The sequence below is a fragment of the Cervus elaphus genome, chromosome 15, assembly GCF_910594005.1.
Source record: "Cervus elaphus chromosome 15, mCerEla1.1, whole genome shotgun sequence".
In the NCBI taxonomy this organism is placed as follows: Eukaryota; Metazoa; Chordata; class Mammalia; order Artiodactyla; family Cervidae; genus Cervus; species Cervus elaphus.
The window spans coordinates 22,143,997-22,170,586 of record NC_057829.1 but is presented as its reverse complement, the minus strand read 5'-3'; the positions used below and the strand labels follow the sequence as shown (position 1 = coordinate 22,170,586).

The window sequence follows — 26,590 nt, the reverse complement described above, 5'->3', positions numbered from 1 at the left end:
TTCTCTATGTCTGTTTCTCAATTGCTGCCCTGGAAATAAATTCTTCCATACAATTTTTCTAGATTACATATATATGTGTTAGACTACAATATTTATCTTTCTCTTTCTGACTCACTCACTCTGTATAATAGGCTCTAGTAGGTTCAGCCACCTCATTAGAACTGACTCCAACATGTTCCTTTTTATGGCTGAGTAATACTCCAGTGTGTGTGTATGTAGCACAACTTCTTTATCCACCCATCTGTCAATGAACATAAGGTTGCTTGTGTGTTCTAACTATTGTAAATATTATGGTAATAAACAATGGGATACATGTGTATTTTTCAGTTTTGGTTTCCTCATGTTATATGCCTAGGAGTGGGATTTCTGGGTCATATGGTGATTTTATTCCTAGTTTTTTAAGTAAGGAATCTCCATACTGTCTTCCATAGTGGCTGTATCAATTTATATTCCCACCAACAGTGCAAGAGCATTCCTTTTTCTCCACACCTTTTCCAGCATTTATTGTTTATAGACTCTTTGATGATGGCCATTGTGACTGGTGTGAGGTGATATCTCACTGTAGTTTTGATTTGCATTTCTCTAAGGGAAATCCCATATGTTTAACAGCTGATATTTCAGCAAAAACTCTTTGGGCCAGAAGGGAATAGCAGGATATATTTAAAGTACTGAAAATGAAAAATCTACAACCAAGATTACTGTACCGAGAAAGGATCTCATTCAAAATTGATGGAGAAATAAAAAGCTTTTCAGACAAGCAAAAGTTAAGAGAATTCAATACCACCAAACCAGCTTCACAACAAATGCTAACAGGGCTTATATAGTCAAGAAATATGGCAGAAGAAAGAAGATCTACAAAATCAACCCCAAACAATTAAGAAAATGGCAATAGGAACATATGTATCAATAGTTACTTTAAATGTAAATAGACTAAATGCTCCAATCAAAAGACACAGACTGGCTGAATGGATACAAAAACATGACCTATATATATGCTATCTACAAGAAACCCACTTCAGACCTGAAGACATATGTAGACTGAAAGTAAGAGAATGGAAAAATATATTCCATGCAAATGGGAAGCAAAAGAAATTGAGTAGTAATCCTCATATCAGACAAAAGAGACCTTAAACTAAAGAAGAGTACAAGAGATAAGGAAGGGCACTACATAATGCTCAAAGGATCAATCCAAGAGGAAGACATAGCAATTGTAAATATCTATGCATCCAACATAGGAGCACCTCAATATATAAGACAAACACTAACAGACATAAAAGGAGAAATGGACAGTAACACAGTAATAGTAGGAGACTTTAACACCCCCCACACACCAATGGACAGAAAATTAATAAGAAAACACAAGTCTTAAGTGATATATGAGATGGATCTCATTGATATCTTCAGGACATTCCATACAAAGGCAGAAGAATACACCTTCTTCTCAAGTGCACATGGAACATCCTCCAGGATAGACCACATCTTGGGCCACAAATCAAACCTCAATAAATTTAAGAAAATTGATATCATATCAAGCATCTTCTCCAACCACAACACTATGAGACTAGATATCAATTACAAGAAAAAAACTGTAAAAAACACAAACACATGGAGATTAAACAATACATTAAAAAAAAATAACCAACAGGTTACTGAAGAAATCAAAAGGGTAATCAAAAAATTTCTAGAAACAAATGACAATGGAAAAACAACAACTCAAAACCTATAGGATGCAGCAAAAGCAGGTCTAAGAGGGAAGTTTATAGCAATAAAGTCTTACATCAAGAAACAAGAAAAACATTGAATAGACAACATAACTTTACACCTTAAACAACTGGAAAAAGAAGAACAAAAAAAATCCCAAAATTAGTGGAAGGAAATAAACCGTGAAGATCAGAGCAGAAATAAGTGAAAAAGAAATGAAAGAAACAGTAGTAATATTAATAAAACTAAAAGCTAGTTCTTTGAGAAGATAAACTTTACAAAAATCCTTTAGCCAGACACATCAAGAACAAAAGAATCAAATCAACAAAATTAGAAATGAAAGAGGAGAGGTTGCAACAGTCAGTGAAGAAATACAAAGGATTATAAGAGACTATAATGAACAACTATATGGCAACAAAATGGATAACCTGGAAGAAATGGACAGATTCTTAGAAAAGTTCAATCTTCCAAGACTGAACCAGGAAGAAATAGAAATTATGAACAACCCAATTACAAGCACTGAAATTGAAGCTGTGCTAAAAAAACTCCCAAAAAACAAAAGCCCAGGATCAGATGGCTTCACAGGAGAAATCTATCAAACATTTACAGAAGAGCTAATGCCTATCCTTCTAAAGTTCTTTCAGAAAAATTGCAGAGGAAGGAACACATCCAAATTCATTCTACAAGGCCACCATCACCCTGATACCAAAACCAAAGACAGCACACAAAAAGAGAAAACTACAGGCCAGTGTCACTGATGAACATAGATACAAAAATCCTCAACAAAATTTTAGCAAACAGAATTCAGCAACACATCAAAAAGCTCACACATCATGATCAAGTTGGGTATATTCCAGGGATGCAAGGCTCCTTCAATACACACAAACCAATGTGATACACCATATTAACAAATTGAAAGATAAAAACCATATGATTATCTCAATAGATGCAGAAAAAGCCTTTGATAAAATTCAGCACCCATTTATGATTAAAAATCTTCAAAAAATGGGCATAGAAGGAACCTACCTCAACATAGTAAAGGTTATATATGATAAGCCTACAGCAAACTTTATTCTCAATGGTGAAAAACTGAAAGCATTCACCCTAAGACCAGGAACAAGAAAAGGGTGTCCACTTTCACCACTGTTATTCAACATAGTTCTGGAAGTCCTAGCTTCAGCAATCAGAGAAGAAAAAGAAATAAAAGGAATCCAGATCAGAAAAGAAGAAATAAAGCTCTCACTGTTTGCAGATGACATGATACTGTACATAGAAAACCCTAAAGATAGTATCAGAAAATTACTAGAGTTAGGATACAAAATCAATACACAGAAATCACTTGCATTTCTATATACTAACAATGAAAAATCAGAGAAAGTTAGGAATCTATTGCTTTTTTTTTTTTTTTTTTGGTCTCTGTTTCATTTCTTTCTGCTATGATCTTTATGATTTCTTTTCTTCTACTAACTTTTTGGGTTTTATTTGTTCTTCTTTCTCTAGTTGCTTTAGATGTAAGGTTAGGTTGTTTGAGATTTTTCTTGTTCCCTGAGGTAAGATTGCATTGCTGTCAACTTCTCTTAGAACTTCTTTTCTTGTGTCTCATAGGTGATCATTGTGCTCCAAAACCCAAATTTCCTTCTCAAACTTGTGGTGAAACCCATGGATGGAAACTCATAAATAATTCAAGTAATTTATTTTTGTGTCAAATATCTCCTGTAACCTTTAACCTGTATCAAACAGGGTGAAAATAATAGTATTATCTCTTCTTCATGGACCTTATTTACCTTAAAATGGCTATAATGTTAGATGAAATATAAATTGCTTTGTTTATGGTGGTTTAGTCACAAAGTCATGTCCAACTCTTGAGACTCCATGGACTCTAGTCTACCAGGTTCCTCCATCTATGGCATTTCCCAAGCAAGAATAGTGGAGTGGGTTGCCATTTCCTTCTCCAGGGGATCTTCCTGGACCAGGGATCGAACCTGGATCTCCTACATTGCAGGTGGATTCTTTACTGACTGAACCACCAGGGAAGCCTCCTAAATTGTTTGTGTTCAAGTTCTTCCATCGTAGTCTAGGTATCATGGAATGATTTTCTGAGAAAGTGATATTAAGGGAAGAAAAGGAGTTTCTCTAATGAAAAGGGAGGGGTAATTTACAGGCAAAGAAAAAAAATGACTTATGAAAAGGCTTAGAGGTGAGGAGAAATATGTGGTGTATTTATTTATTTATTTTTCCATTTATTTTTATTAGTTGGTGTATTTAAAAACTAAAATAGTTTAGTTTCATTTTGTATGACTGGAGTACATAATGTAAAAGCAATAGATAAATTCGGTTAAGCAGGATAGACAGGATAATTTAAGGCTTTTGGAAGCTAACAAAATTTTAGAATGAAGATAAATTTTAAAGTCTAATGAAAATTCATCACTATAATGTAAAAGAAATGATTTTTCTTTATAGATAATTTTTTAGTGTTAATGTAGAGAATGGACTAGAGGGGAGTAAAAATGCAGAGGTAGAGTTCAAAAACATATTGCAGTTATCCAAGTTTTATAATGACCTGTTCTAGGGTAGTAATAGTTTAACCCTCTCAATACCTTCCTTTTCTACTAAAAGGCCTTAATGATTGGCTAAATGTTATTGGTGAAGGAAAACCGTGAGTTCAAGGTAATTTTACTGTACATAAAATAATATTACAATTGCCCCATTGAGTTCACAATATGTTTATTATTATCATTTTTTTTTTAGTTTTTTTTTTTCATTTATTTTTATTAGTTGGAGGCTAATTACTTTACAATATTGTAGTGGTTTTTGCCATACATTGACATGAATCAGCCATGGATTTACATGTGTTCCCCATCCCGATCCCCTCTCCCGCCTCCCTCCCCATCCCATCCCTCTGGGTCTTCCCAGTGCACCAGCCCTGAGCACTTGTCTTATGCATCCAACCTGGGCTGCTGATCTGTTTCACCCTTGATAGTATACTTGTTTCAGTGCTATTCTCTCAGAACATCCCACCCTTGCCATCTCCCACAGAGTCCCAAAGTCTGTTCTGTACATCTGTGTCTCTTTTTCTGTTTTGCATATAGGGTTATCACTACCATCTTTTTAAATTCCATATATATGTGTTAGTATACTGTATTGGTCTTTATCTTTCTGGCTTACTTCACTCTATATAATGGGCTCCAGTTTCATCCATCTCATTAGAACTGATTCAAATGAATTCTTTTTAATGGCTGAGTAATATTCCATGGTGTCTATGTACCACAGCTTCCTTATCCATTCATCTGCTGATGGGCATCTAGGTTGCTTCCATGTCCTGGCTATTATAAACAGTGCTGCGATGAACATTGGGGTGCACGTGTCTCTTTCAGATCTGGTTTTTTTGGTGTGTATGCCCAGGAGTGGGATTGCTGGGTCATATGGAAGTTCTATTTCCAGTTTTTTTTTTAAGGAATCTCCACATTGTTCTCCATAGCGGCTGTACTAGTTTGCATTCCCACCAACAGTGTAAGAGGGTTCCCTTTTCTCCACACCCTCTCCAGCATTTATTGCTTGTAGACTTGGATAGCAGCCATCCTGACTGGCGTGTAATGGTACCTCATTGTGGTTTTGATTTGCATTTCTCTGATAATGAGTAATGTTGAGCATCTTTTCATGTGTTTGTTAGCCATCTGTATGTCTTCTTTGGAGAAATGTCTGTTTAGTTCTTTGGCCCATTTTTTGATTGGGTCATTTATTTTTCTGGAATTGAGCTGCAGGAGTTGCTTGTATATTTCTGAGATTAATTAAAGAAACAATACCGTTCACCATTGCAACAAATAGAATAAAATACTTAGGAGTACATCTACCTAAAGAAATGAAAGACCTATACATAGAAAACTATAAGAATTGATGAAAGAAATCAAAGAGGACACAAATAGATGGAGAAATATACTGTGTTCATAGATTGGAAGAATCAGTATTGTGAAAATGACTATACTACCCAAAGCAATCTATAGATGCAATGCAATCCCTATCAAGCTACCAATGGTATTTTTCACAGAACTATAACAAATAATTTCACAATTTGTATGGAACTACAAAAAACCTTAGATAGCCAAAGCAATCTTGAAAAAGAAGAATGGAACTGGAGGAATCAAACTGTTTGACTTCAGGCTCTACTACAAAGCCACAGTCATCAAGACAGTATGGTACTGGCACAAAGACAGAAATATAGATCAATGGAACAGAACAGAAAGCCCAGAGATAAATCCACGTACCTATGGACACCTTATCTCTGACAAAGGAGGTGAGGATATACAATGGAAAAAAGACAACCTCTTTAACAAGTGGTGCTGGGAAGACTGGTCAACCACTTGTAAAAGAATGAAACTAGAATGCTTTCTAACACCATACACAAAAATAAACTCAAAATGGATTAAAGATCTAAATCTAAGGCCAGAAACTATAAAACTCCTAGAGGAGAACATAGGCAAAACACTCTCTGACATAAATCACAGCAGGATCCTCTATGACCCACCTCCCAGAATATTGGAAATAAAAGCAAAAATAAACAAATGGGACCTAATGAAACTTAAAAGCTTTTGCACAACAAAGGAAACTATACACAAGGTGAAAAGACAGCCCTCAGAATGGGAGAAAATTATAGCAAACGAAGCAATAGACAAAGGATTAATCTAAAAAAATACACAATATATTTAGAATTAAAATACAGGATGACAACATTTAAAGACTGAAATGAGTATGTAAAATTCAAGTTTGACATACTCATTTCAATGAGTGTGTAAAAAATACCTGGTATCACTTATGTACTGGTAGTTTTACCTAGTGTATTAATGCAAGGGAAAAAACAGACAAAATAAAAATGAAGAAATATAATTGTCATTATTCATACATGACATGCTTGTGTACTAAAAATAAATCTAAAAATCCGGGAAACTATGAATTATTAAGTGCATTTTACAACATCTCTAGATGCAGGTTAGTATAAATATATAAGAATATACTCAACTTCATTAATTATCAAGGAAGTGCCAATTAAAATTTTAAATATAATCCTACCAAAATAGCTAAAGTGAAAAATATGGGGAAGAAGGCACAAATGAAGATATGTTACAATTGGAACTCTCATGTATTGCTACTGGAAATATAAAATACAAGAGTACTTTGGAAATCTGTGGAAGTGTCCAATACAACTTAATATATGCATTTTTATTGCTCTGCAATCATACTCTCAAGCATCTACCCAACAAAATTTCATAATTTGTTCTCCAAAATATACATACTGGAATATTTATAAATTTCTATTCGTAAGAGCCACCAAATATGTCAAAATCAATCAACAGAAAAAGGCTAAATAAACTATATTTTTCATATTATACCAGAATGAGAATCAATGGATCTTGATTCTCAATCAAATGAAATACCAAAAATACAAGATTACATATTAATGTTCTATATTTAACACATGTCTAGTATGCTATATAATTATATATTAAACCATATATATTTAATATGTATATATATGTATGTATAGATAGATATCTAGCTGAAAAAAAGGGAAAACATATGTGAAAGTAAGAGTTTGACTGCTTGAGAAGTAAGTAAGAAGTGAAAAAAAATTGTCAGGGAGTATAGAAAATCTTTCAAAATGTCTGGTTGTATTTTATGATAGGGTTTCATGAATACTTAAATGTTACAGTGAAATCTTTGTTTGATTTGGTATCAGGGTAATGGAGGCAGTGTAGAATGAGCTTGGGGGTGTTCTTTTGCAATTTTTGGAAGAGTTTGAAAAGGATAGGTGTTAATATCCAAAATGCATAAATATCTTATAGAACTCAATATCCCAAAACAATCCATATTAAAAAAAAATTGGGCAGAATATCTGAATAGACATTTTACAAATAAGATATACCAATGGCAAACAGGTACATGAAAAGATGCTCAACATTACTGATCATTAGGAAAATGCAAATTGGTAGGACCACCTCACATCTGTTAGAACAGCTATTATCAAAGACAACAAATGATAAATGTTGGTGAGGATGTAGAGAAAGGAATCCTTAGTTCAACATTTTTGGGAATGTAAATTAGTTTATGGAAGACAGTATGGAGGCTCCTCAAAAAGTTAAAAATATAACTACTACATGATCTAGCAGTTTCACTACTGAGTATATATCCAAAGAAAATGAAAACATTAATTTGAAAACATACATATACCCCAATGTTCATAGCAACATTATTTACATTAGCTAAGATATGGAAATAGACTAAATGTCTATCAAAAGATAAATGAATAAAACAGATGTGGTATGTGTAAAGAGAACAGAACATTAGTCATTAAATAAAAGAATGAAATTTTGCCATTTGCAGTAACATGGATGGACCTGTAGGATATTAGCAGTGAAGTCAGAGAAAGACATCGTATGTTTTACTTATATGTGGAGTGTAAAAATACAGCAAAGATAAATATAACAAAACAGAAGCAGACTCTCAGATATAGAGAATAAACTAGTAATTAACAGGGTGGAGACACAAGATAGGGGTATATGATTAAGAGATACAAGAAAGGAAAAGAATGAAGATGCATTGGTAGAAAAGAATTAGTAATTGTGCAAAATCTCAGATGGAAGAGATGGAATAGAATCTAGAGTATAGTTAAGAAATATCAATTGCAGAGAGAAAGAGAGAACTTTAATTTTAATAAAAGTGGACAAGAATTCAGGACAAGATCAGACAGTTTCATTTTGCTGCTTCTGTTTTTGTTACTATTTTGTTGTTTGTTTACTTTCTTGTCTGTTTTACATTTTAAGTGAAGTAATCTGTAGAACAGATGAGAATGCAAGGTGCCAAAAGTTTGATTAGAGTAGAAGACTGAAATAGTATTTGCATAGAACAGGTGTAACAATTGGCTAAAGATACAAAAACATTGTTTGCTTCAGATTGGTGGCCATTAATTTATCTAGAAACCCATCTGTCCAATGAGGGGCTTCTCTAAGACAGTAACTTATAGATCAGTGCTGGGGACATGGACACTTGTCTTCTACTGGAAGTTTGTAGCAGAGAGGCAAGATAAGAAATGTTTACTATTGCTAACAGAGGGGTTAAAATGATAGAATGATGATGAACAAGGCAAACTATAAAAATGGAAACATGAGAAGGTCTATAAAATAGAAAATCCTTGCAGGGATTGAAAACTGATGCCATTTGAATTTTTAGCTTCACACAAGCTAACTTTTCCTTACCTTTGGTCACACAAGAGATGAGTGTAGGATCTAGGATCAACAATAGTGCTTTCTTACTTTCATCACAGATGTCATCAAGATGTCAGGTTGAGTATTATCAGTAGATGCCTCTGCAGAGGGCATATCTCAGCATTCTGCCTGATGCTGGAGAGAAAAACACAGGTTGAAACGGATGGTCAGAGAAGCATGCCAAACCCAGCCCACTCCTGTTAGCACTACTTAGTGAATAATATACTAATTGCTCTAAAACTGTGTAACTAGTAGCTGGGGTCTAAATGTTACAGAAAACTAGTTCCTCAGTTAATAAATTGCACTTAAGCCATCATCATTAAAGAATCAGTTCACTTACGTTGCTTAGTTGTATCCGACTCTTTGACACCACATGGACTGTAGCACACCCAGCCTCCATGTCCATCATGAACTCCAAGTTTACTCAAACTCATGTCCATTGAGTCAGTGATACCATCCAACCATCTCACCCTCTGTTGCCCCCTTCTCTTCCTGCCTTCAATCTTTCCCAGCACCCAGGTCTCTTAAAATAAGTCAGTTCTTCGCATCAGGTGAGTAAAATATTAGAGTTTCAGCTTCAGCATTAGTCCTTCCAATGAATATTTAGGACTGATTTCCTTTGGGATGGACTAGTTGGAACTCATTACTGTCTAAGGGACTCTCAAGAGTCTTCTCCAAAACCAGGGTTAAAAAACATCAATTCTTTGGCACTCAGCTTTCTAGTCCAACTCTCACATCCATATATGACTAATGGAAAAACCGTAGCTTTGACTAGATGGACCTTTGCTGGCAAAGTAAGGTCTCTGTTTTTTAATGTGCTGTCTAGGTTGGTCATAACTTTTCTTTGAAGAAGCAAGCATCTTTTAATTTCATGGCTGCAGCCGCAACCATGCACTGCACCTGCAGTGATTTTGGAACTCCCCAAAATAAAGTCTCTCACTATTTTCATTGTTTCCTCATCTATTTGCCATGAAGTGATGGGACCAGATGTCGTGATCTTAGTTTTCTGAACGTTGTGTTTTAAGCCAACTTTTTCACTCTCCTCTTTCACTTTCATCAAGAAGCTCTTGAGTTCTTCTTCACTTTCTGCCATAAGGGTGGTGTCATCTGCATATCTGAGGGTATTGATATTTCTCACAGCAATCTTGATTCCAGCTTGTGCTTCATCCAGTTCAGCATTTCTCATGATGTACTCAACATATAAGTTAAATAAGCAAGGTGACAATATACATCCTTGACGTACTCCTTTTCTGATTTGGAACCAATCTGTTGTTCCATGTCAAGTTCTAAATGTTGCTTCTTGACCTGCATACAGAATTCTCAGGAGGCAAGTCAGGTGGTCTGGTATTCCCATCTCTTTCAGAATTTTTCACAGTTTGTTGTGATCCTCACAATCAAAGGTTTTAGCATAGTCAATAAAGCAGAAGTGGATGCTTTTCTGGAACTCTCTCACTTTTTCCATAATCCAGCAGATTTTGGCAATTTCATCTCTGGTTCCTCTGCCTTTTCTAAATCCAGATTGAAGATCTGGAAGTTCACAGTTCACATACTGTTGAAGCCTGGCTTGGAGAATTTTGAGTATTACTTTGTTAGCATGTGAGATGAGTGCAATTGTGAGGTAGAGCATTCCTTGGCATTGCCTTTCTTTGGGATTGGAATGAAAACTGACCTTGTCCAGTCCTGTGGCCACAGCTGAGTTTTCCAAATTTGCTGGCATATTGAGTGTAGCACTTTCACAGAATCATCTTTTAGGATTTGAAATATTTCAGTCTGAATTCCATCACCTCCACTAGCTTGGTTTGTAGTGATGCTTCCTAAGGCCCACTTGACTTCGCATTCCAGGATGTCTAGCTCTAGGTGAGTGATCACACCATCATCATTATCTGGGTTGTGAAGATCTTTTTTGTACAGTTCTGTGTATTCTTGCCACCTCTTCTTAATATGTTCTGCTTTTGTTAAGTCCATATCATTTCTGTCCTTTATTATGCCCATTTCTCTTGATATCTTTAATTTCCTTAAAGAGATATCTAGTCTTTCTCATTCCATTGTTTTCCTCTATTTCTTTGCATTGCTCACTGAGGAAGGCTTTTTATCTCTCCTTGCTGTTCTTTGGAACTCTGCATTCACATGAATATATCTTTCCTTTTCTCCTTGCCTTTGGCTTCTCTTTTCTCACTATTTGTAAGGCCTCCTAAGACAACCATTTTGCCTTTTTGCATTTCTTTTTCTTGGGGATGATCTTGATTCCTGTCTCCTGTACAATGTCAGGAACCTCTGTCCATATTACTTAAGGCACTCTGTCTATCAGATCTAATCCCTTGAATTTATTTATCACTTCCACTGTAAGGGATTTGATTTAGGTCATACCTGGATAGTCTAGTGGTTTTCCCTACTTTCTTCAATTTAAGTCTGAATTTGGCAATAAGGAGTTCATGTTCTGAGCCACAGTCAGCTGCCAGTCTTGTTTTTCGGCTGACTGTATAGAACTTCTCCATCTTTGGCTGCAAAGAGTATAATCAATCTGATTTTGGTGTTGACCATCTGGTGATGCCCATGTGTAGAGTCTTCTCTTGTGTTCTTGGAAGATGGTGTTTGCTTGACTAGTGCCTTCTCTTGGCAAAACTCTATTAGCCTTTGCTGTGCTTCATTCTGTACTCCAAGGCCAAATTTGCCCACTACTCCAGGTATTTCTTGACTTCCTACTTTTGCATTCTAGTCCCCTATAATGATAAGGACATCTTTTTTGGGTGTTAGTTCTAGAAGGTCTTGTAGGTCTTCATAAAACTGTTCAACTTCAGCTTCTTCAGCATTGCTGGTCAGGGCATAGACTTGGATTACTGTGATATTGAATGGTTTGCCTTGGAAACAAACAGATATCATTCTGTCATTTTTGAGATTGCATCCAAATACTGCATTTCAGACTCTTTGTTGACTATGATGGCTACTCCATTTCTTCTAAGGGATACTTGCCCACAATAGTAGATATAATGGTTATCTGAGTTAAATTCACCCATTCCAGTCCATTTTAGTTTGCTGATTCCTAAATTGTCAATGTTCACTCTTGCTATTTCCTGTTTGTCAACTTCCAATTTGCCTTGATTCATGAACCTAACATTCCAGGTTCCTATGCAATATTGCTCCTTATAGCATCGGACTTTACTTCCATCACTAATCACATCCACAACTGGGTTTTGTTTTTCTTTGTCTCCATCTCTTCATTGTTCCTAGAGTTCTATTTATCCACTTATCTCCAGTAGCATATTGGGTACCTACAGACCTGGGGAGTTCATCTTTCATTGTGATAGCTTTCTGCCTTTTCATACTGTTCATGGGGTTCTGAAGGCAAGAATATTGAAGTGGTTTGCCATTCCCTTTTCAGTGGCCCACGTTTTGTCAACTGTCCACCATGATTGGTCCTTCTTGGGTGGCCCTACATGACATGGCTCATAGTTTCATTGAGTTAGGCAAGGCCATGTGATCAGATTGGTTAGTTTTCTGTGATTGTGGTTTGCAGTCTTTCTGCCCTCTTATGGAGAAAGATAGGAGGCTTATGGGAGTTTCCTGATGGGAGAGACTGACTGAGGTGGAAACTTTGTCTTGTTTTGATAGGGAAACCATGCTTGGTAAGTCTTTAATCCAGTTTTCTTTAGATGGATGTTCCCTCCCTATTTGACCTTAGGCCAAACTATGGTGTGTATAATGAAGATAATGGTGAACTCCTTCAGAAGATCCCATGCCCACACTGCTACACTCCTCACCCCCAACCAGCCAGCAGGCTACTACAGACCCATGCCTTCACTGGAGACTCCTGGACACTCACGGGCAAGTCTGGGTCAGTCTCTTGTGGGGCCACTACTCCTGTCTTGTGGTTCCCGGTGCACATAAGGTTTTGTTTGTGCCCTCGGAGAGTCTGTTTCCCCATTCCTGTGTAAGTTCTGGCGGGTCTATGGTGGGGTTAATGGCAACCTCCTCCAAGACAGTTTATGCCATACCCAGGTCTACTGAACCCAGAGCCCCTGTGCCTGCAGCAGTCCTCTGCTGACCCATACCTTCTCAGGAGACACTCAAACACAGTTCTGTCTCAGTCTCTGTGGGGTCTCTGGGTCCTGGTGTGCCCAAGGTATGTTTGAGCCCTCTGAACATCTCTGTCAGGTATGGGGTTTGATTCTAAATGTCATTTCGCCCCTCCTACCATCTTGCTGGGACTTCTTTGCCCTTGCATGTGGGGTATCTCCTCAGAGTCACTCCAGCTCCGCACAGCTGCTGGTCCAGTGCCTACCATCTTGCTGGGGATTCTCTGTCCTTGGACGTGTGGTATCTCTTCCCAGTCACTCCACCACCACACAGCTGCTGCTCCAGTGCCTCACAGCTGAATAGCCAATCACTAACATCACCAATCATATTTTTATAATAGGCCATTTCAAATATAATTAAATCAGCATTCTAAGTAGCCACCTGGATTGGTATTAGGTTTGTGATTATTTCCTTTTAAAGTAACATAATGTTTTTGGTGTGGAATATATGCTTTAGAAAACAGTAAGACTTGAGAATACTTTTTGACAGGACAATATTATAACTGAATAAATGTTATATTCGATTTCATGTCTGGCCCTCTCAGTAGTGTTAAATTTCTTTAGTTATTCCACATATTGATTTTTTCCCCTTTCAACTTAAGTTGTTTTCTTCTGTTGTCATGTTCTCATGGAGAATTGGTAAAGGACACATATACAAGATGAATCCAATCAGTGGCCCATTGGAATAATTTTTAATCTTCAAAGAAGGCACCGCCTTCTCAATTCAATTATAAGCTTGACAATTTCAATTTGGATGTTTAACCCCACATTGACTGGCCTTAACAAAGCCCCTTATTTGATTTTCCCCTTAAGCCAGTCTGGCTATTTAGCATTTTTGAATGCACCTGAAAAAGGAGAATGTTTCCAATTCTGGCCATTCCTCTAAAAATCTGTTCAGAAACATGTGTTAAGCAGGTATTGGAATAAAATTAGGTTGTCAGGAAAAGTTCAGGCTGGATACTAAAAACATATTGAATTATAAGATGCACTTTTGCCAACAAATATGTATTTAAACATTTCCTATGGTGTACACCTACCATTACTAGATCACAAGTTAGAAAGACTATTGATGTTTGTTTTTAAGAAATATTTAAGATATCTCTTATTATCTACCAACACATATACATAATACTCTTTAATACTACCTATGCTGACTTTGTTTCCAAATAGTTGAATTGAACACTTTATAAGTAACTAAGGGTTAAATAGAAACCCCAAAATCAGGGGACCAGATCTCGGTTTCTATTTCAAAACCAGGGCAAACAAATTTAATTTTGTTTGATAATCAGAAAAAAAGTTTATATTTACATTTTAAATATGAAATAAATGTTATATAATTCCATGTCCTAGAAGCTATAATATGATTTGTTTATGGTTTAACTTTGCCTTATTGATATGTTTATTGAGAGTGACATTGAAAGTCTTTAAACTGTTTGGAACTTATGAGGATGACTCAGTATTTCTATTTGCTATTTCAAGAAAATGCTGCTTGGAAAATGATAGCATAAACACAATCAAACCACCATCCTAAAAAAATACCTTACAAGTAAGATACTCTCATTTTTCTTAATACCAAAATTCTATAAATTCTATAATTGAAAAAATTCTATAACCTTTCTAAAAAAGTTATTAGATAGCATTTTTCAAAATTTTATACATTATATTAATGGTACAGTTTCTTCAACCATGCTATATCTGAAAATAAATACATGTTGCAAGTGACATATTACTAAGAGGCAGGGTTGTATAATAGGTAAAAGTACTAGGTATTTGAACAAGACTGCTTTGGCTCAAATTCCAGGTCTTCTGTTTAATAGCTGTATCACCTTAAGAAAGCTACGAAACCTTCTAGCTCCTTTATTTCCTCATCTTTAAAATGGAGATAATTATGGTACTTACCTCATAGTATTACTGAGTTAATTTGATGTCAACTATTTAGAACTGTACAAACACATAGGAAGCACACAATAGATATTAGCAATTATTATAAGCTGTTATTATACTTGGAGCCAAACCACACACATTTGCCTTTCAAGGATTGCTTTGGTGCAGGTGCAGCATCCACTGGGGGTGTACAAGTTCAGGTAAACATTGAGACTCATGAGAATTCATAGGCTACATTGGCACCAGTTTACCTAGAAGGTTATAGGACAGGAAGTGTATTTTTCCAGGCAACAACAGGAAGTCTAGCAGCAGTAGTTGCCATGGCAATTCACACAAGGGGTGGGGAGCTAACTGTGCCTTCCCCAGGTGACAGCCCAGGGGCAAGGGATGGGCCCCACATCAGTGGAGTGCAGCTTAGAAACCTCAGGCAAAACACATTTCTGATAAAGACCTTGTATCCAGAATGCGGGGCGTTAGAGTAGTAAAGTACAGTGCATTCTGGTCTTCTGACAGAACATGGATGAGGAACGTAAACAGTTGAAGGAAGGACGGACTAGCATGTCTTTCTTGTATATTTCTTGTAACTATCAATAATTACAGTAAGATCTGAACAAGGATTTGCCAACAAACATCCCACCCTGATGGATTTGTGGAAGACTTACATTTACAGGTATTTAACTTTGGGTTTTGTAAAAAATTTTGGCACTTTTATGAGGAAAAAAAAACATATCTTATGTTGTTGTTAAACTCCTTTTCCACAACAAAGGCTTGCAGATACATCTCTAAGTTGAACCAAGCCTTTTGTCTGAAAACATGCTTAGATCTGGACAGAACTGTACTGTAGTTTACCTGAGATCATGGAGTATATGTCACAAAGCACAAAAGAGACATTACGATAAAAGTAAGATTCCTACAGGATGATAATATTGAGAAGGACTCTATTTAGATATTCTAAATTTTGATTATTTGCAAAATACATCCTTGCAGTTAGTAAAAGCTGATACTGGGCATAATCTCTATATTCAACTAGATCCTCAAAAAAAAAAAAAAAGGCAGAATTTATGAACTGTGTCCAGTTTACTTTTGGACATAGACAGTATTGAGGATCTTATTGTGATATTAATAGATCAATTAAGTTCATTTATTTTGAACCCAGACCAGTGTAGTAAGAATAAGCACAAGTCACTACCATAGGAAGAGTGGCTATGTTCCTATTTACTATGGTTGGAATATAGGTATGTCTATTTATATAGATCAGAGGCTTTAATGTAGGTCAAACTCCTCTTTGATAACTTATTTTTTTTAACCCCATCCACTTTTATGGAAAGAAGACAACAGGAACCTGCTTATATGTACTTGCATGCAGATACATACAACCATAGGAGGTTTGAGGGCCTTAGATGCGGTTTTGTTTCTCAGTTGATACCTTGATCAAAAACACTACATCTAGATCAGAGAAGAGTGTTACCAGATGTTAGGAAAAACAGTTCCTTTTATGGCACATATTTCAGGTTACATTTGCCTAGAAGTCTTTACAGTTGATCAAAGTTATTTGTAATGGTAGAGAATTTTTGGACCTGAGCTTTATAGTCTGAATGGTTTACTCCACCAAGCCTTTAAAATAAAATAACATTCTCATTTGCACAGGTACATTTGTGAAATTCAGAAAATTTTGTTAAGTTGAACACAGAAATCCCAAAGTGATGAATTACCTTACTCAAATATGCTTTGTTTTCACAAAGAGAATTCTTTTGAATTCTTCCCTTGGAGGATTTTTCATTAAAGTAAGCCTGGTAAGAGGGCTTATAATACTTTTTTCTTTTGCAGACATGAAGTTGTGCAGTTATTCTCTATGAGTACGCCTGAGGCACTGCTTGGACCTCAAACAAAATTTCCTACCGTGTGCTTGGCTGGTCTGTGCCCTTGCTTGTGTGCCCTGTGATTTGACTTATAGCAGAAAGGCAGGCATCTTAATGCACATAGCTCTTGGACATCAAAAATCCTCATAGAATGTCTCACGAGCTTTCCTATTGAAATAACAATATTCTTTCAGCAATTGTCCTAATCTGTCTGCAAAACTAGTCTTCATGCTCTCCTAGGGGGATAATTTGTCCTGTGTTTTTTTCAGCCTGCTGAAGGAGAAATCCTACTACAGTCATTTAGGATTCTAAAATAAATTGTCAGAGGCCAGCATAAGAGAACACAATGGTACAGACAAAGCTTTGCTGAATCAGTGAGGGAAGAAGACAAGTTGATTTCCACATTTTAAGACACAAATTTAATTTCACCATCCTTCAAGAATAGGTTTATATATAAAACACACTCATATGGAAAAATTAAAAGAAAATAAAATAAATACAATCTATACATGACAAGATTACGGAGTCAAAAGGAGAAAATATAAGTTTCAGGGTGGGAAGACCAGAGCCCCTGGTGAAATCTTGAATGACAGCAGGTCACTAGGACCTTCTATGGAAGACTCAATGATAGCACAGAGCCCTTGGAATAAACCAAAGAGTTTCATGTTTGAAGGAGAAAATTACCAAGGATCCTCATTACTATTCATGTTCATTTGTCATTTAGAAAAACTTTTTTCTTCCTATGGTGAGATTGAAAATGACTTTCAGAATCTAACTAGCTGCAGGAAGCCTTTAATGAAAATTGCTAATTATTAAACAACAGATTTTAGCCTGCAATGTGTCCATAGAGTAACCTTAATAACAAAGTGTGTTATTTTATTCAAAGTCTAGTTGTTTTTTATTTAAAGTTGTGTACAGATTCAGAAGTTCTAAATGTTTTCTGAAATACAGAAAAAACATTTGAGTGTGAGTGCTTCATGAAATCTTATTTAATTTTCGTTAAAAAAAAAAATGTCATTCCTGCCACATGCACAGATTTTACATTCCTGGCTTCAATAAGTAAAAAGACTTAGAGTGTAATTTCCAGGTATCACTGCCTCTCAAATTACATATTGTTTGGTGTTACCTTTTTCAAGGATTTCAGGCTGGGCATATAATGGAGCTAATTAAATTTTCTCCCATGAAAGCAGCCAGCTAGACCACTGCCCCAGGCACATAACCTCAGCTTACTACTTTGCTTCACTCATTTATTCTGTATGTGAGATGAGACTCCCTGAACGGCAAAGGTAGAGTACTTAGGCCAGACAGCTGCTGATGGATTTCAGCATCTACAGAGCCGCAGTCTGAGCCTCAGCCCTGACAGCGCACATCACAGAGGTGACGGGAGGGGCACATCTTCCTGTGTGAACGGGCTGTGGATGACAATCTGCCAGACTAAAATAATGGAGGAAGCACTAGTTATATAAGAACAAACCAGCCTGGCTAGCCCTAAAGTATTTTGCAAGATTCTAGGAATATCACCTCATTTTGTCCAGAGACTGTTTTTGTGAACAACCCAGAAAACAAAACAGTTACAAAATAGAGTCATGTGGGAAAAGTTTCTTTTAGAAATGTCATTAGTATATGATTAAGCAATTTTCTCAACCTTCACAAGAAACAAAGGAAATATTTAATAACTGACAGCCACTCTATGAAGTTATTTATATATGTTATTTAACTTTAATAAACACTTCTTTCCTATTTAATATCTGAGAAAACTAGAATGAAGATAATTAAATGATTTGTTTATATTATTAAATGACAGTCCTGGAATTTAAACCAGATTTGACTATAAGGCCTTGGTTTTATCTATTTTAATATTCTGCATGATAGGTTAATCATTCCGTGTTTAAAAGACTCTTTTAGGTGGAATTATTTGGGAAATATTCATGGAAATTAGTGGTTTACAGGCATGTATGTAAAGGTATATATTATTTATCTTAGACTATGAATTCCCTAAGACTTTTCAGTTGTTCTTACTAAGTTACTTATACATGATAGAGCTTTTATTGTAGATAGTCATCTCTTATACAAGGGGTCAACATTAATCCTGGAAAAATGGAGCTCCATGACAAAGAAAGCTGTAACCATCTAGTCCTTATGATATGATATAGAAGCTATAGAATAGAGTTCACTGAAAACCAAGGAAAAAAAATTAACCTAAGATATCATGTTAGAAAATAGAATATGGATCTATTTATGCATCAGATGGATAACTAAATGATTAACATAGATTGATGTGATAATTTACACAGATACATAAAACATGAATTAACTCATTCATTTCTGAGATAGAATAACTGTCATTTCTGGGGTAAAAACAAGTGTCACACATTTCACTTTCTGCAACATTAAATCTCTTTAAATTCCTGATTATGTTCTCAAATAATAGCTTTTTTATTCCCCCTACAGTTGGACAGTGTCACCTCCCTGATCCAAGCAGCCAAAAATTTAATGAATGCTGTCGTGCAAACAGTGAAAATGTCTTACATTGCCTCAACCAAGATCATCCGAATTCAGAGTCCCACTGGGCCCCGGCACCCAGTTGTGATGTGGAGAATGAAGGCTCCTGCAAAAAAGCCCTTGATTAAAAGAGAGAAACCAGAGGAAACTTATGCAGCTGTCAGACGAGGCTCAGCAAAGAAAAAGATCCACCCAGTGCAAGTCATGCGTGAATTCAGAGGAAGACAAGTCTACTGAAACCACTGTTCTACGCTAGTGTGTATATTACAAAGTCCTGGCTAAACACACTCCTTTATTTTCACACTTGATTAGTTCTGTAAGTTTACTAACTTAGAATTTAACCCACAAATAATGTAAAACGTTGAAACCCTAACCCACATGAGCAACATATATTTGGGATCTCGTCATTGTCATTTCTGTATGGCCAACATATGCTTATTGAATGAATGAAATATCCAGGTGTCATTCAGCCTTTCCTTTCACAGAATATCTTACATTCATTTCTCAAGTTCATCTGTAATAGGTTAAGTATACTCAGTCTTTTTGATTAAATTCACCCTTTGAATTAAAACATTGCCATAAGCTCTTGAATTGGTTTTCAATGCAAACAAAAATTTTCATAAAAATACTTTCCAATTTAACCTCTATATACGTATTTATCTCATCTAACCTGGCAGATGTGTTATTCCTTCAACGGGGCGCAGGGCGGGAGGGGGATCATTCTCTAGATATTTGTATCTACTGTCAACTGTTTGGGCTAATATCCATCAGAAACTAACCGGGTATGGGCAGTCAAGCTACTTCTGGATTTTCAATGTCTATCTTGATTATTTATGAAACAATTAATATTATAAAAGTTAAGAGTTTTCATGTCACAAATGTGTGTGTTTCAGGGTTCCATTGTGTTCAACAGTTCTGCACATTGAGTTTTGGGTTTAAGAAGGTTCACCAGAATACATATTAATATATGGAGGAAGCGTTATCCTCCATTGGGGATATGGGCATCTAACTATATCCCCAAGTGAGTTATGATACAAGAAGTGCAAAGAGTTCTCTAAAACTTTATTTGTATCAGCTTGTAAGTATAATTAACAGGAAAAGACCAATTTGAGAATCCTTTTGGCATTGAGTAAAATATAAGTCAAAAAATATGAGCAAATTGTACCACTGAACTATGAAGTACAGTTAAAGGTAATGAAGCTGGAGTGATTTTGATAACATTTTTTTAAAATAAAAGTCATTCAGGTCACTTATAACCATCATTGTTCATTCCTAGTTGAGTTCATAATGAATGTTGTAACAGTTTCAGAGACGAGTGCATTGCTTCTCTCTCTCCTCCTATCTCTCTTTGGAGGAGTCAACTTTCAGTTTTACCTTTTTTCATGCATAGAGTTCCCATTCACAGGATTTCAAACATGCATTTCCTATTCTACTCTATAAAAATTATACCAAAACTATGACTTCACTTTGTAATAAATCACCTTTAATGAATTTTTCAACAACCATGTCATCATAGTTTGACAAGGTAAAGTTTAAATATACAACTTAAGTTGATGATAGGAGGACTAGTTTGGGTAAAAGAATGTGTGAAACATAAGGATACATAAAAGTTGAGAGCATGATATGAATCTGTTGAGCAAATGGTCTGGAGAAGGCATTTAATCGGTCATTATAAATTATGAGGAAAACGAAAACTTTTCATTTTAATGTATTATGTTTTTCTTCCACAATGCTCGGTTTCCTGGGCTTAAGTAGGTAAACTTTCTATGAGCAAAAACTATAAACTTCTTCCTGTGGGCCAGTATGCACAGTATGCATAGTTAAAACTGAGGATGCACTGGCCCACAATAATTATTCTGAACAGAGTCTACTCCCTAAAAGAAAAAGCAGTGCATAAAGGAATCAGAGAATCCAAATAATTGTTTTCCAAAACTAGCTAGCTAATTGAGGCAAAACAGGGGATTTCTTTGTTGAAATGCTGCCATCATTTTCTATTCTAAGAGGACGTTACAAGAGTTACATCTATCACACTCTCTCAGGAAGAAGTGAGAAAATAATTTATTTAAAAGTTACCAAACTAGTATATCTTCGCTCCTAAAGCCACACACTCAAGAATAATGAGTCTCGTTTAGAAAATCTAGTATCTGTCTGCTTCTACACCAGCTTTCCACGGGTTTGAGTTTAGGATGCAGCACTGGATGCCAAAACAACATAAACAACTTGAAATTATATGATTATCAAATAACCTCTGTATCTAGCTTTAAAAAATGATTCTTCACCCAAAATGAGATGTGAAAAAGTCCCCCTCTTCAAAGTAGATGGATTGCCAGTTTAGCTTAAAGCAAACAACTATAATTAAGGAAAACTTAATAATTAAAAAAAATTACCTTGGAGAATGTCCCAGGAGTAATGCCTGCTGCAGTAATCAAAGATGCAATAAGAACAAGATGTGCAGAGCTGAGAAAGACATCTGTCCACCTGACTCAATTCCCGCAGTGTGCAGCATCTCACAATCTAATTCAATTCAAGCCTGCTAATAGTATAATACTTATAAGCAAAATTAGCAGCAAATATATTAACAAATCATCACATTAGAAAACATAGTTAAATGAATATAATCAGTTCATATGAAGGTGGTGTATATATTTATAACTGAGCTCTTCTTCTGTAGGGGGATGACTGAAATTTCCTAATGATGGTGATTGCATAACCTTTTTAAATCGCATCACAGAGATTTGTTCTTCTTCTAATGATACCTTTGCTTTATCTTGCTAATCAAAACTCACCTTTTTCCTTTAGTGAAATCAATTTATGTAGGAAAAAATTCTTTGAGAGGGAGGAGAGGGTATATATCACCTAGAATGACAGTTCCAACCTGATTAGCCACCAGCATCACTGGCAAACATTGAACTGAAATCAGAAGGTAGCAAAGGTCTGTGAAATTATAATCTACTAAAGAATTTTTAGTTGAAAAACTGGAAGGTTTTCATCAAATTGGAAAGGTGATAAATATAAAACTTTCCAATATACTTATCACAAGTGGAAATTAATAAATTAAAATATTTCTTACTTTCTAATGGACCCAATAAATGAGTCTGGAAAAAATTCAAACACTACATTTCTAAGGAAATTTGTTCATTATTCTCTTTGTATTTGTCTTATGACGTGAATGAAAACTGTGAATTTATTAGATGCAATATTCTTAAAAATGCAATATTCTTAAAACTGCCTCTGATCTTTGCAAATCTCTTAATTTATCAATGTTGATATATATGTTCCCCGTAAAATTCCTTCTGTATGAAGGGTAAGTACCCCCACGACTAAAACAGAAAGGCCTGCTTCATCAGGCTGACAATGTTGCTCACTTAACAGCTTCAAAGGAGGTCAGTTTTCAAGTCACATTAAAACAAGACAAAATTGGGTACACACAGCTAAGTACCCAATTTGGGCCTCAAATCTAATAATCAGTGCTCCTCAAATTTTAATGAGCAGCTGAAAAGACTAACATTTAACAGTAGAGGTATTTCCAGTGGCTTCCTATACCTTTACTTTTAGGGTGGTCTTTGCATCTCATCATCCTTGAGCTTGTAGCTTCCTATTAACTGCTAACAGATTGCTACCAGAATGACAGTCAGGCATGTTCATCCCAGTCAATTACCCGCTAATAATGTACTTTCCTCTTAGTCCATTCACCAAAAATCTCTCATCACCTTTTAGGAGTCCATCCCATATATCAATTGATTAATAGCATTCTAGTTAAAATTATTAATTTAAAATCCCAATGGTGTTATCCATTGTGTGTTGTTTTTTTTTTTTTTTTCCCCCATTCCAGAAAACATTCTTACCTTTTTTGGTGTCAAATCCACACTTCCCTGTTAGGGATTGTGGTTCCCATGGATACACATCTTTTTATAGTGGTGGAATGAGTAGAATGAGATGGAGACTTTTCCTGGTCATATTTAGCCTTCTCTAGTGAACTCACTGCAGAATTGTTTCACTGTCACTGTAATTTTCTAGGTCAGCAAAGCAAGCACCAGAATATCAAATTGAGCGAAATTCATACTTTCTTTTGTCAGCCTGCCTTTTGTTAAGACTGTCTGTCTATTGCATATTTAGGTATCAAACAACCATTTTTCTGTTTGTGAAAGTCAGAAATATTTTTATTTGACTTGGTCAGAAAATTGAAGGGCATCCAGTTAAAAGAAAATAACTTGCATATTATTTTAATAAATCTTTTTAAGTCAACAAAAAAGTGCAACCTGAGAAATGTATATTTATATATAATTTTTCATTTATATATCACATGCCAGAAAGCAACATTTAATCAGATGAAAACCCTGTAGCATTTTTTTTCATAACTCTCTTCCCATACCATTAGAATATCTTTATTATTAGTATTTTGCATTGTTTTACTACCAAATAAACAAGTCAGGCCTAAGGACAGAAAAGTATATCCACAAAGTAGTTTAAAGTTTTCATTTTGGTTCTTTGGGTCTATTAGAATAGAAAAATATGGATGTTGTTAAAACCAGGTTTAGCAACTGAAGATGTCCTAATCAAGGTGTTAATGCTATCCTAGACATCTAAAAATGAGAGAGAAGAATTAAAATTTTAAATGCATTTTTTGCCATTTTAACTAATTTACGTGAACAAGAAATGTTTTCTATTAAAGCAAAAGAAAGAATAATTTCCTATGTTCATCATTTTACCTGTGAATTTTTTCCCCCACCAAGATAGATAGGACCTATCTTGAACGTTGCTAAAGAAAGTAATTCTAATTGAGAGAACCACTTCTAAGGGGAACCCAGTCTTACCTTCAGATGATAGATGGTTTGATCTGGCCTTTATGTAGCTTGTGGGATGAGATGTTCATGGCTATAGGCTGGCTTCTAGCATCCAAAAACTCCCACTGGTTTAAGAGAACAAAACCCAAGGACTGACCTTCAAAATGAACAAATTGGAGGAAAAAAATCAGTAAGTACAGAGCAGTTAAAAGAAAGTGGGAAAGTGACAGAGGTGGAGAAGGGAATGAGAAAGGTAGTTGCTGAAGCAGTGAACTTTTATACCAGAGAGAGAAAGAGTTCTGGGAAGATTTGGCAACCTCCTTCTCAGGAAGGTTTTAAGGATAAGACGGGGCACTTGTCTTTGGCAGTTTGGAATGAAGTCATGTCGGGACAGGAGGACACATTGTGTAACTTTTGAGGATCAATTAGTGATACTGTTTGCAAGATGAGAAGCAGAAATCCAGACAATTTTCTAGGCTGATGATGGGTGAAATTCTTCCCAGTATCAGAGTGAATCAGGATATTATATATTTAACAAATATTTGTTGAGCAATGTTGATGTTCCAAGCCCTGCCCTAGGTTCTTAGGATACATCAGATAACAAAACAGTTGATTCTTGCCATGAGCTAAGTCTGTGTTAAATGCTATTACCTTATTTAATTTTTTTCAATAACCCTATGAGATAAACATTATCAGTTCTATTCCTTGGATAAAGAAAGTAAGGATATGGATCTTGCTACAAAACTCACTGGCTTTAAAATTTGTTTGCAATGTAGAGTCTGAACTTTTAGCCACCACAGTAGACTTCCTGGAAAATGAGATGGGATTTTTCAGTTGAAAATGAGATACACATTTCAAATGCCGGCTGGGTTCCTATGTAAGAACAAAGGGATCAAAACTTTGTGCACAAACACACACATATACATACATACACCCCCACATCATTGATAGGTATATAAGTAATTAACTGGATATTATCACCTCTAATAACTGAACAAAGACTATCAGGTATATAAGGAATGAATATTTCATCTATGTGGATCTGAAATCAAATGAAAACACCAAATTACCTTCATTTCCACAGAGGTGAAATCTTCCATGGAGATGTATGTTTAAACTCATCTTTAGCATCAATTGGTGACAAACATTTGTAGACACCATTTCTTTCCTTCTTTACTGCTAATATGTATTTATTTGTTTAAAGTTGTGGATCCCATGGGAGGACTAGCCAAGGATTACTGAAATAAGCTAAAGTTTCCAAACTGACTGAATCATAGGAAATGTATATTTCCTTCTTTATAGAGGTAACAAAATGGATACAATATGTGCCTGACTGTAAGCAAATTTAGTTCTTTAACTTTACATGGTCCTTCTTCCTAAAGACAACTGAAGGCTAGACCCTCCCTCTTGCCCCTGTTGCTTGCTATATCTCCCCTTCTCAGGCCTGGGGTAGTGAACTTCCTGGTCTTTCTTAAAGTGGAGTCAGAATAAGTGTGAATGTGTTTATTTTGGGTCTTCACTTTTGAGTACCTGGTGCCTCAGAATGATGGTGACTGTTCCCAACTGTCATAAAAGGAAGCTCCAGAAGGAAGTTCTTTTAAAACAGACTCAGATTTCTAACAACCATCTCTAAACATCTCTTCAATGTAGGACATATATTATAGCAGCCATCTAAATGGTACTAGCAGAATACTAATTCTGCTCATGTCCTCTGTTTTCATTCCAAATGAGATATTTTTTTAATTCTAAAGTTTTCTTTCCTTTGCATCTTCAAGAAGAATGCTTATTTGTTTGTTCTGAGTATTTGGTCCTAAAATATGTAGCATCTCTAAACATTTTAAAGTCCCCTTTTAATAATTACATCAATAGTTCAAAACCTGAAGTTACATATATATATATATATATATATATATATATATATATATATTTTTTTTTTTTTTTTTTCCTATTCAGACAGCCATGTCTTATGCAGTCCTAGGCCAGTCCTCAACATGTCACATCAGTTTCCAATCTTCATGAATTATCTGAAGCTCTCTGTGATATTCACTGATAGTCTAGCTGAGACTGACAAGTTTCTTTGGTCTGGGTTTCTAACATCAAATTTGGATTGGAATGTTTATTCATGAAGCGAAAGGGGGAAGTCTAGGAATTTAGTTCATGCTCTCAGTTAATGAGAACTTGTCTTCTTGAGGCTTTAAAGATAAAATTAATTTTAAAAATATTATAGAGATAATTTTCCATTGCTTGCTAAATCTTATACCATTATAACCCTCTATTCTTGTCTGCTAGTATACAATGAGATATAAATATGAGAATGTCAGCAACTGCCTTTGCGGGTTAAGCTATGCTTCTGATTTTGAAAGCTGACCTTGTGCAGTAAAATTCCTCCAAAGAAAATTTCATTGGATCTGAATGACAGCATAAAGATTTTTCTTTGATGTCCATGACTAACACATCCCTGAAAAGAGAAGTAGATATATGTTATGCCCAATTTAGTATTTAATAGTTGGGACTCTAAAGCACAATTTTCT

At 35.5% G+C, this 26,590-nt stretch overlaps 1 protein-coding gene across 4 annotated transcripts in view; it reads left to right on the top strand.

The window, feature by feature from the left end:
• The window catches only part of CTNNA3 (catenin alpha 3), a 1,812,800-nt gene extending 1,792,950 nt beyond the window's left edge, over positions 1-19,850 (top strand). For all 4 annotated transcript variants that reach the window (XM_043926199.1, XM_043926196.1, XM_043926200.1 and 1 more), the window contains one exon: positions 19,225-19,850. In XM_043926199.1, the coding sequence (XP_043782134.1) occupies positions 19,225-19,512 (288 nt within the window). In that variant the 3' untranslated portion in view covers positions 19,513-19,850. The remainder of the gene's footprint in view (positions 1-19,224) is intronic.
• Positions 19,851-26,590: the final 6,740 nt, after the last annotated feature.